General features: G+C 40.7%; 1 protein-coding gene across 1 annotated transcript in view; it reads right to left on the reverse strand.

The window, feature by feature from the left end:
• The window catches only part of LOC137544066 (chymotrypsin-like elastase family member 1), a 49,574-nt gene that overhangs the window by 17,643 nt on the left and 19,292 nt on the right, over nucleotides 1-12,639 (reverse strand). Inside the window, exon 2 of the mRNA XM_068265128.1 lies at nucleotides 363-457. Within this exon, the coding sequence (XP_068121229.1) occupies nucleotides 363-457 (95 nt within the window). The remainder of the gene's footprint in view (nucleotides 1-362; nucleotides 458-12,639) is intronic.

Genomic DNA, 12,639 nt, shown 5'->3' on the forward strand with positions numbered 1-12,639 from the left:
TAAGGGCTGTTTTACACTGAACGCTGAAAAACTGATATATTTTAACTGATCAGTTTGTCTGCAGAAGCGCATTGTGAAAAAACTTTCAGTTAAAATGAGTAGGTGTGAACTGATCCATAGGGAAACATGGAAATTTCCGCCAACTGGTAAACCAGCCCTATACTATTTTCTACAGTTTCCAAAATATATAGTTAAAAAAAATTGTCCGGGGTTATACTGTATTATGAGCTTTATACAAGCTTTTCTTATAGCTATCCATTTTATATACAAGCTTCCTTTACATGATAACAATGCAATGTGCCCCTGTGAGCTTCTATGTACAGTATATGAATAGCAGCTTCTGCTGTAGCCTTATGTCTCACCTGCCATGGCCAGGCATTCTTAGCGGAATTGGTTCCTCCCACTACACGTGCATTGTCCTGAGAATCTTCAATGTACTGAACGTCAAGGCAGTGTCCTGTAGGAAGAAGAGATACATTTAATGACATTTCATTTTATCATTAATGGTTATGGTTAATCATTCATCTATGAAGTGTCAGGTCTAGTGTAAGATATACAGGTGTCAGGTCCTCATTAACCTCTTTAGCGGTAACCCCGTGCTGGACACGGGGTAAGCCGCCGGAGGGTGCCGCTCAGGCCCTGCTGGGCCGATTTTCATAAATTTTTTTTTGCTGGACGCAGCTAGCACTTTGCTAGCTGCGCCAGCACTCTGATCGCCGCCGGCCCCCGCCCGATCGCCGCTATCTGATGCGGCGCGCGCCCCCCCCCCCGACCCTGTGCGCTGCCTGGCCAATCAGTGCCAGGCAGCGCCGAGGGGTGGTTCGGGACTCCCAATGACGTCCCGACGGTGACGTCATCCCGCCCCGTCGCCATGGCGACGGGGGAAGCCCTCCAGGAAATCCCATTCTTTGAACGGGATTTCCTGATCGCCTATCGCCGGAGGCGATCGGCGGGGCTGGGGGGATGCCGCTGAGCAGCGGCTATCATGTAGCAAGCCCTGGGCTCTCTACATGATTTTAAAAAAAAAATAATAAAAAAAACTGCTGCGCTGCCCCCTGGCGGAATTTTTCATACCGCCAGGGGGGTTAAAGGCCAATCTGCCAAAAATATTGTTTCCATTTTAGTTTGATTTTGGTCAGCTGAACTCAGTGCCAGCTTGTTATCTCTAATGCTGGGAATAAGCAATGAGTTTTTAGGCAGATTTACTGGCCTAGCTATTTTCCCTGAACGTTTTTCTAATCCATTCTCTGATCATTTTTCTGATTGATTTCCATTCATTTCTATGAGAAATCAATCAGAAAAACAAACAAAATTAGATCGGACCTGTTGGAAATTATCTATCGAGCCATCTATCTGCCAAAAAAACTCATGGTGTATTCCTAGCATAAGGCTCTCTGGTAGCAGGATGTCCCATGAGATGCCGCAGAGTACAGCAGAGAAAATGAATTGTTGGATTAACAATAGCTGTGGACAATGGTGTAGCAAAAGTAGCTAGGGGCCCCGGTGCAAGTTTTTCATTGGGCCCCTTTTAAGCAATTGATATGGAGCACTAAAAAAACATCTGCAGTGACAGAGAGTTGTAAGCAGGAGAAAGAGAACACTTTGCTAATGATAAACATTATTCAAAGCCTATATAGAGGTGGTCATTACCAGCATAGAACCAATAAATAGCGAATACAGCAGTTGAAGGAGGGCCCTTAACCATTTATTGCAGTGGAGGCAGTATATCTACGCCCCAGTGGTAACTAATAATGGTTCCAGGGCCGTAGATATTCGTACCTCGCTCCCGATCACGTTTTCGGCCAGCCCGCTAGCACAAACAGTTTCCATTCACCGATCTAAGTGCCGATTTCAATGATCACTGGCATCAATGAGATGCTGTGTGCTTATTAACAAAATGGAAGTGAAAACATACACGTGTTACTTTCTGATAAACCGGGGGGGGGGGGGGGGGGCATCTAGTGACCAAATAGTAAACTACACCCTAGTACAGTACATTATATGCAAATACTTTTCTTTCCTAATAAAATTAGCCCCTTCCCTCCCCCACTATCCCATAGTTACCAAAATAAAATATTTGTATTATACCAAAAATCAATGACATAAAAAAATACATAAATACTTATCTTAGGGAATTCACTTTTTTAATATGTATGTCATGAGGGTATATTACTGTTATTTTGGGGCTTGTAATTAGTGCTGCATGCAAAACCGTAAAAAAATTCTCCTTTACTTCCAAATAAAATATTGTCACCATTCATTGTACTAAAGATATAATTTAAATGTTGTAATAACTGGGACAAATGGGCAATTAAAATGTGTGTGGCTTTTATCCACAGCAGCATGTTTTATTTTAAAACTATAATGATAATATAAACTGAGAAATAATACATTTTTTACATTGTCTTCTTATTATTCCCATTAAAATGCATTTTGAATAAAATAATTCTTAGCAAAATGTATCACCCAAAGAAAGCCTAATTGGTAGTGAAAAAAACAAGATATAGATCATTTTGTTGTAATAAGTAGTGATAAAGTTAATGGCAAATGAAAGGGAGGACCGTTGAAAGGTGAAAATTGCTCTGGTCCACAAGGGGTCCACTCTGTATATTAAATAAAGCACCATATGTAATACAAAGTGAAGTGGTCACTTTAAATACACTATGGGCTTGATTCACAAAAGAGTGCTAACTGTTAGCACAGACGTTTTCGCGTGAAACGATAATGATAACGTTTTCGCGCGCAAACACGAATTTCCGCGTGAAAACGATATCGATTTTGTGGTAAAATTTGCGTTTGCACGTGAAAACGTTATTGTTTCACGCGAAAATTCCTGATTGCGCGCACTGTGAAAATTCACTCGAAAATGCCCGTGCTAACAGTTAGCACTCTTTTGTGAATCAAGCCCTATATATCAAATATGCACCATATTGCAGTTTTAATTATCTCTATATTTATCTTTGAATCCATATATCTTACCAGAGAGGACGAATGCAGTGAGTAAGAGGAGCTTGAGCATTTTGGGTGAGTTGATGTGTTGTCAGCTATTACTGCTGGCACCTTTATATATACAGTGTAAGCTATTGGAAACATACATGGGAATATTCACAGATGTCCCATATGCTAAATGTACAAGCTTTGTGTTTGCCTTTATCTCTTAATGAGGAAACCTAAAATGTTTATGCAATCTACACTAAACTAGAAACTACAACTTCATGTGAAACTATGCAACTTTAAAGTGACACTGGAGCAAAAATAAACCTAATGATATAATGAATTGTATGTGTAGTACAGATGATTCATAAAACATTAAAAGCAGAGACAAGAGTCTCATATTTTTATTTTCAGTAATATAGCTTTTTTTCTTTTTATAACATTGCATCATACTGTCATATTTGCAATTACAAACCACACTCTGTATTTTAAATTATGAAACAGAACAGAGCTAATGACCATTTGAACTCGCCTGCAGTAAAACCTTATCTGAAGCTGCCTCTCACTGTTTCTTTGATGTATAAGTTGTCAAAAACCTGAGCGGTTCTTGCCTTTTTCATGATTGCTAACTCAGTAAAGGACCAGCCTTTAAAGCGTTGCTATCATATAAATCCGGCATAGCGGGGTCTGAACCCTCTATAACAGTAATTATAGATTAACGGTATACCTTAAAATGAATCAGAGCACTCAGTATATGATTTTAAATAAAAAATTGTATTTGCTTATCATACAGTATATTTACAGAATATGAACAGTTCCAAGTAGCGTTTCCTTCTAACAGTATTCCATCTCATCAAGGCTTTAGAGCCAAGCGATCATCAATCTTCTAAGTACATTCAAAAAGAAATATAACAGTTGTGTTATGTAGAGTAAGATCAACAGTAGTCTCATCTGTATCAATAGCTGTGTATCTAATAGCTGTGTAAAACTTGTAGTAATCTTCTTAAAGAAATAGCATAAAAATAGCTTCTAAAAAAACTTCTTGCTAACATCTTAACAGAACTTAATGCTGAAAAATGAATAAAGTAAATAACCATAACATTAAGCATATTACCCCTTCTCTGTCATCTCTTCAGCATCTAGAACCACTTGTGGGAAGGTAACTTCTGCCTCATGTGTCTTCTCAGGAGATGGGAAGGCTAGTGCAAATTATGAGCTTTCAGCTCCTACTTTTATAGTGATTGGATGCAATATGGCTGCCTAATCTGGACTTTCCCTAAATCCCAGGTTCTGATTGGCTGAAACTTCCATGCGTAGCTCGCTATCTTTGTTTTGAATACTGTAAATAGTTGACATTTAAAATAACCATAACAGATTTGTTTATAAACTCCTTAATTACCTTATCTTGTGAGAATTAACGTCATTTGGAGTGTTTGACATTTGATTAAAAGGTCATATTTGACGCAGTAAATAAAAATGGACGTCACCAACCATCTTGTCTGCTGATTTGACTTATTTGACACAGACATTGGGACTTCCAAACATTAAACAATGTCATTTATGACACATTTTTGATAATGTGTCCTTCTGCTAATTAGTTTGGAATGTGTCTGTCCTTTTCCAGAAATAAAATTGGTCAGGTTGACACAGTAACACTGTAAAGAGTCTTCAGCAATTTAAGGCTTATTGAAGCATACAGGGCTTCTAATATACAGTACTTATTTAAATATAAAGCTTATTATATAATTCTTCTTAAAACAATTAATCATATAAGATATAATTGCATATTTAAACTTAATATAAAATCATGTTCTATATATTTGTCTTTCTGATGAAGAAATAAATATAATTTCCACCGCCAGATGTCATTATTTCATCATGTAAATATCAAGCTGTATTAATAATATTAATTATAAGACTATGAAACCGCCAGGTGGCATAATTGTCCTAAATATGGGTCAATAGAAAAAACCTTGTAAAATTGTTTACATTCTAAAGGACATTTATAGTCAAAACATCCTTGTAGAACACATCTAATGTGTTTTGAAACTTTCACTGCAGAACCCAGCATTTAAATATATTTCAAAATAATACATTGTATTATAGGTTTTAACAATAATTATTTATTTCTTTGGAAGGACTGTTTTGATTATTAATATTTAGATTAATAATATTTATATATAATAACTGAGCAAATGTGTATATATATGATTGCTGCAGTAATGTGACTTTTAAACATGTTTTTTTGCAGTTTTCACACAGTACGCTTATCTATAACCTTGACATTTGAAAGATGATTCTAACATAAACGAGAATGTTTTAGATTCTGTAACTAAAACAATATAATTATGAGTTTCACTGTCGGGAATATGCTGAGATGTCTCAAAGCAATATTTTAAAGAAGTACTCTAACTTTACAGTTTACAATGAAATTTTGCATAGAACATTACAACTTAAAACATACACATATGACAGATTTTCCTGCATAAATAAACCACTAGAATTCTGACAAAATGCTTCAGAAAATAGGACTGTCTCCGAGCCAATTACGGTCAAAGAGCTCAGAGAAGCTCTTTTGCATAGATAACAACTGATGTTTCCTAATGCTGGGAATACTCAATGAGGTTTTTTGGGGGGGCAGATACATGGCTCTATAGATAATTTCAGACAGGTCCGATCTTATTTTGATCACTTTTCTGATTGCTTTTTTTTATAGAAAAGATTTCGGGCTTGATTCACAAAGCGGTGCTAACTGTTAGCACGCCTGTGAAAACCCCCTTAGCACGTCTAAACGAGCTTTTCGCGCATAAAACTTTATGCGCGTAAAAGTTTACGCGCGTAAAACTTTACGCGCACACTGCACAGAGCGCAGGGCGCTCCGCGCGAAGTGCCCATTAAAGCCTATGGGACTTAGCGTGCATAAAACTTTGCGCGCGTAAAACTTTGCGCGCGCAAATTTAGCGCGCGATCTGATTGAGAAATCCGGTGCTAACCTACTTAGCACCCTGGTTAGCACGTCTAAAGACTTTAGACGTGCTAAGTAGGTTAGCACCGCTTTGTGAATCAAGCCCTTCCTATTAAAACTGGTCAAAAGAGTGTAGGTGTATACTGGTATTTTTTTAGGGTCACATAGATCTATGTACAGTGAATAAGTTGTCTTCTAAGTGGGTGTGTGAATTAGGGATGGTCGGAATGCCAATTTCCAATTCCACGGTACATCCGCATTCCGTTATGTACCGATTACTGATTCCGCTTTCCGCTACCAATTTCCGCATTCCAATGCGGAATTTCCGCCGGAAATCGCGGAAATTCCGCCCGACTTTAACATCGATTGTCTCAAAAACTATAAGGTCTTTTTGAAAACTTTTTTTTTGCATCTTGTTCAGAACATTCTATTTAATAAATCCTGAAAATTTGGTGTTTCTAGGACTTACAGGGGCTTTGCTATCAACCGCTAAAATTGGCAGATTTTTACTGTAATGTAAAATGCAGGAAATAAACAGATGCGGATTTACTGCATTTTACATTACAGTAAAAATCCGCCGATTTTAGCGGTTAATAGCAAAGCCCCCTTAAGGCCTAGAAACACCAAATTTTCAGGGTTTATTAAACCGAATCTTGTGAACAAGATGCAAAAAAAGTTTTCAAAAAGACCTTATAGTTTTTGAGAAAATCGATGTTAAAGTCGGGTGGAATTTCCGCGATTTCCGGCGGAAATTTCCGCGATTTCCTTGCATTACCGATTTCCGCATTCCGATGCGGAAATGCAATTTCCGATCGGAATTTCGGAAATTGCATTTCCGCGGAATCCGAATGAGCATCCCTAGGTGAATGCTCACAGCAGGAACACTATTTGAATGAACCAGCACGCTCCTTGTGTGGATGTATGTATGTATGATTGTGTACACAAGTATGAGATATAGCATGAAATAATTGAAAACTGATTTGCACCATATGTATTAATTGATAATTACTGCAATAAATACAGTTTTTTAATACAAACATAATCTTGTATCCATTAAGTCCAGCGCACCTTTTTATTTTATTGCAAACTATTTGAATGAACACCTTGGCTTGATGGCTGTACTAGTGGCAATTAGGTTATATTTACTATATAACTGTAATAATCCGCTCAGCTGGCTGCACAGGCAGACAGCTGTTTGACCATTCCTTATGTCTGAGGGATGCAGGTCACTGGAAAAGAGACCTGGCTTCTGGGAAGTTCTCTGGTCATGTTTTTCTATTCCGGAGTACACATTATTGAGAGAGACTATATGTGTGGGGACCTCAGGTTCCTGTAGTCTCGCTATTTTATAGTAATTGATGTAATTTATATATATGTTGCTCTGGACTAAAGCCCAGTGAGACTACTACCTCATGTATCATTCTTTATATTTGTAAACCTGTATGACTTATACTATAAGCCCACTGTGCCTTTTGTATTGTTACAAGCTATTACTTCTCAATAAAAATTATAAGTAAAATAAAAAAAAAAAAGAGACCTGGCTTCATCTTGCAACTTTCAGAGTTGCTTTGCTGAGGGATTTGCATGCATGCAAATTGCCCAGCTGTCTTCTTTGAGGGCTGGCAGTATAAAAGCCTTCTTCTCCCACAATCCTTGGCTGGTCATAATGGTTTGTTAACACACTCCTGGAGTGTCAGCCTTCCCTGTTGGATTGTTAAAGTTATCTTAGAGTATTCTGGGGGCTGTGTTAGACACCCCTCTAGTTCAGTCAGGTTGTATTATTTGTATTGCCCGTTCTGTCTGTCTGGGGGTGCTAACCAGAGCAGCGGTTGCTACTGGTAGCTCCTTCTGTTTATCTGCTTGGATCGCACTTGCCTCTAGCGGTGGTGGCTGTGGATCCTTCTGATCTGTATTCTTGGAGGGTAAGCTGGAGCAGCGGTTGCTACTGACTACCTCATCTTGCTGTACCTGGATCACACTCGCTCTGGCGGAAAGAGCAGTGGATCCTGCTAAGCTCTGTTGCTTTACTTGGATCGCACTCGCTCTGGTGGAAAGAGCAGTGGATCCTGCTAGCTCTGTCGCTTTACTTGGATCGCACTCGCTCTGGCGGAAAGAGCAGTGGATCCTGCTAACTCTGTTTCCCTACTTGGTTCACACATGCTCTGGCGGAAGAGCAGTGTATCTTTCCTGTCCTATCCCTGAACCCGGATCGCACTCGCTCTGGCGGAAGAGTGGTGGATCGTATCTCTCATATTCCTTATGTCCGTCCGTCTGTCTTGTCTGCTACGAACGCTGTCTTGGTGAGGTAACCGTTAATTAAGCGCTCGCGTTCTCTTTTTCGTGTTTGTGTGTCGGTGGTTAGTTAGGGTAGCGTGCTTGTCTCTGTTGCGCTTAACGTGCGGAGACCGCGCTGTTAACGTGTTTGCTGTTGCGAATGAGTGCGGTGTTCGCGTTTAGTTAGTGTTTGTTATTTTCCTTATCATTCTCATTGTATGATTTACTGTGCCTTTGCTCTGCTCTTGGGTTTACCTCTGCTTAGTCTTGTGTCACCTCTGGCAATCGCCTATCTCGCGATTGCGTTCCTACTCTGTTTCTGCTGTTGTGTGTGCACCGTCACGGGTTGGCGACTAGATTGGTGCACACACATACATTCTGTCCCTGTGCTCATTCTCATTCGCAATCACATCTCTTGCGATTGCGTTCTCACTTGATTTCCTCTGTTGTGTTTTCACCGTCGCAGGTTGGCGACAAGATTGGTGGACATACATACATCCCTTTTCTGTGCTTATTCAGTCTTGTGTCGCTATTAGCAATCGCTATCTCTTGCGATTGCTTTCCCACCTGATCTTCACGGTTGTGTGTTCATCGTCAACGGGTTGGCGACTAGATTGGTGAACACACATTCACCCTGTCGCTGTGCTCTCTCTCTTTAAGGGCTATCTTGCCCTGCTTGGTTGCAATTCGGACAATTCCCATCTGGCATCTGTGGCGGTACAGAGGCTTGCTCCTCTGCACTCCACAGCTCCACCTGCCGGTGGGAATTTCCCTCTACTGGTGCTTTGCACCAAAGCTGGGTTCTATTATTTTGACAAGCTTGTGAAGGACGTCCGCAGTGTCAGCGCACATCTTGTGCGCTGACCTCGAAGATATCCCACAATCGTTACAATAACCCAGTGTGACTCACAGTGGAAGATAACATTTATTTGTTTTAGTAACAGTGTCAGGTGTTATTTTAAACTAGTGAAACTTGTCGGTATTGTTTCTGTAAAGGTTATAATTTTTCCAAGTCAGGTGTTATCCAACCGAAGATGTTTCATCACCAGGGATGAGCAAAAATGCCCTGACGTTATCATGAAAAGATTGTTGAAATTACAATTGTTCCACGAATTTTCCCAGAAACATTGTTGCAAGTTGCACTAAAGTAAATGAGTCGACTTTTAATGTAAATAGCAAAGAACCTATGTATGTTACAACCACCAAATATGCCATTAGTGTGTTGGAGAGCATTGGCAATGGATAAAAAATAAAAACAAGTTGCAAAAGACCTTGTGGTTTTCCAGGAATGGCAGTTAATGTGACAGCAGGCCAACAGGATTTTGTGCAAGATGCAGCAGTTGGACGTGGAGGTGGTAGAAGGTTGAGAAAGGGTGGCATAATGTAGGAACTTGACCAAGTTGCAGCAGTCTCTGCCGTTGAAACAGCAGGAGACCGTGTTGCTAGCTGGCATCATGAACTGGATGACATCTAGGGTGAAGGCCACTTATAAAGGTGGCTAGAAGTGACAATAGAACCAAGGATGGAGAACCAGAGACAGTAGCACGGGTCAACAAGAGCAGTAGCAATGAATGTCCTCTGTTCAGCTTTTGGCAGGGACACTGCATTGATAAACGGCATGGAGATCTTGTAGATCTGGATGTAGTGCATCATCAATGCTGCCCAGAGTTGTCAAATATAAATTAGGTGCATAGAGGCCTGAAAGGCAGCAGCAGTAGGAGGGGAAGGTGGCAAGCTGCGAGACTAAGCACAGAATGCATAGGTAACTGGCATTGAGAGCTGGGTGTTGTGCATCGTCAGCATGACCTAGAGTTTGTGAAACATAAGTTAAGTGCACACAGGCCTGACAGGCATCAGCAGCAGGAGGAGAAGGATGAGACGGGCCCTGTGTCAGAGCCTGGACCACAGCGTGGACGTCATCAAACGAGTACTTTGAAGTTATAATAGAGAAGTATGCTGCCAATTACAGAAGAGCCTCCCCCACTACAGGGAAGGTGAGTGATACAATGACAGAAACTCTGCATCAGAGGGAGGGAGGGGAGAAACATGGGGACATAACGCTGCAATCTGGGGAGAGGAGAACCACAGGGGCAGAATGCTGCAAGTAGAGAGGGGGAGGGAAGCCACTAGACTGTCAAGGATATGGGGGATACCTCCATGCCTGCTGCCACTAACTGCCATCAGGAGCTTACAGTCTAACCCATGCCTGATGCCACTAACTTTCCTCAGGAGCTCACAATCTAATCCCTTCTTCATGCCACTAACTGTCCTCAGGAGCTTACACTCCCTTTCTCATGTGTAGGGTCTTCATGATGTGAATGGCACCACACTAGCAATCTTGCTATCAAAGAGATAGAAAACAGGCATAATGTTTGTGTATGGATGCATTAGATTAAAACAGTAGGTAGTAGAAATCTGACAGAACTGACAGGCTTTGGACTGGCCCATCTCCTCATGGGAGGTTTACAGGGATTTCTTTTTTTTTCAAAATGCACTTAGTTAATGGCAGTTGCTTTGTCCAACTGCCAAAAAAGTGTACGATGAGCAGGGAGGCTGGTCAGCATCTTTGTATAAATCTTTTTCAGGGAGTGTCTTTATAAAGAAAAAAGGCCATGCTGAGAATACCCTATGGAGAGATGGACTAGCCCAAAACCTGTCGGTAATGTCAGATTTCTCCTACTTACTGTAAATGCCAGCAACATAGGAGAGAGAGTAATTTATGGCTCATTTTACTCAGGAAGAAACGGACTTCTTATTTGTATGTGTTTTACATTTTAAGATTTTTGCAACAGTTCCTCTTTAAGCATTACAATATTTATTACACTATCCAGCTACTAATTGTCTATATCAACTATTGGCTTACTGGTGGTAGTTTTATCTGGGTTCTCCTCCTCCTTCCTTATGTCTAACCATCTCCCCCCAGTAGACTCCTTCCCAGTACCTAAACTTAAACCATTCTCCCCAATGTAAAGTCCTTCCTGATGCTTATCTAAATCTTCTATGCAGGAATGATCGTAACAGATGAATTATGAATTTGTCAGAATTCCATGTTCCGCTGGTAAATACCATATTTTGCATTTTGGTTTTCCTGTTCTGAAGGCAGCTTCCATTGGAGTCAATGACGCCAATCTCCGTGGTTGATAACAAAGTCCTGTACATGACATCATTACCAAATTTGACCATGTCTTTTTGAGAAAATGGATTTTAACCTCCCTAGTGTTAAACTCCCTAGTGGTACGATTATTTCTGGATTTTAGGGTCTTTACTGCATGTTTTAGACCCTAAAATCCGGAAAAAATCATGCTGCCATAAAGCCAGCAGCAGCCCCTGCACTCACTCACCTCCCTGGGCTCCAGCGCTGCAATTTTCCCTCCATTCTCCGGGTGGCGCTGTAACTCTGTAGTGAGATCACTGAGGGCGAGTGATTCAGAGGCTCTGAGGACAGGAAAGGAAATGGCTACCGACATCTGGATCCCCCGGGAGGTGAGAAAAATGACCGCTGCGTGCTATACTCTGCATAGAGCTCCCGGCGGCTAGCACGAACTTAGCTGGGGCTTACTGCCAGGGAGGTTAAGGATAAGCCTGACTCATCCATAAAATCTAGCTAGGAACGGTATGGATGAGTCAGGCTCTTCCAGCAAGTACATTAATGCACCTGCGGCGTCGCTGGCATGCGGGATCCCTCACTGGCACCTCGTGGCTTCCCTGCAAGCACATTCCTGATGTCTTCTCAGTGATCTCCAATGGAGATCTCCGCTCTTCCTCCTTCATTGATTCTTGTCCCTCAGCGATCACATGTCCCCCGACGTGACCCTGTGATGACGTTTCGTGAGCCCCCTTGGTGTCGGACATACGCAGCGGCATGACATCAGACAGCAAATTACATTTTTTTGTATTAGATGCAATACAAACATATGTATTGGATGCAATGTTAAAAATTCTAAGTGCTTTTGAAAATGAAACCTGTGAGATTCCATCAAGAGGAGATGAACTAGTCTGAAACCTGTCAGTAAAAAGTCAGAAACATCAGATTAAAAACACTTATTGTAACTAACAGCTACCTAGAAATAAAGTAATTTACAGTGCATTTTACTCTGGGACAAAGGTCTTGTACTGTATGTATGTGTACACGTCTTTTTAAATGTCACAGTTTTCGTCATAGTGACCCTTTTAGATAACACCTGGCACTGTTACTAAAAAAGATAAAGTTTATCTTCCAATGTGAGTCATACCGGGATATATAGTAAAAGTGATCTGGTTGCCATTAGTCCAACTATCAAGGGAAGGTGTTCTTTCATAGAAATAGTGTTCCTGCTGTGAGCCTTCACACACCCACTCAGAAGATAACTTATATACTGTATATAGTTCTACCTGGCCCTGAAAACATACTATACACTTACACAATCTCTTTTGACTAGCTTTAACAAAAGCTATAATCATCAATAAAATATGAATTTTGTAGTACG

This window comes from Hyperolius riggenbachi, chromosome 2, assembly GCF_040937935.1.
Source record: "Hyperolius riggenbachi isolate aHypRig1 chromosome 2, aHypRig1.pri, whole genome shotgun sequence".
NCBI classification, from domain to species: Eukaryota; Metazoa; Chordata; class Amphibia; order Anura; family Hyperoliidae; genus Hyperolius; species Hyperolius riggenbachi.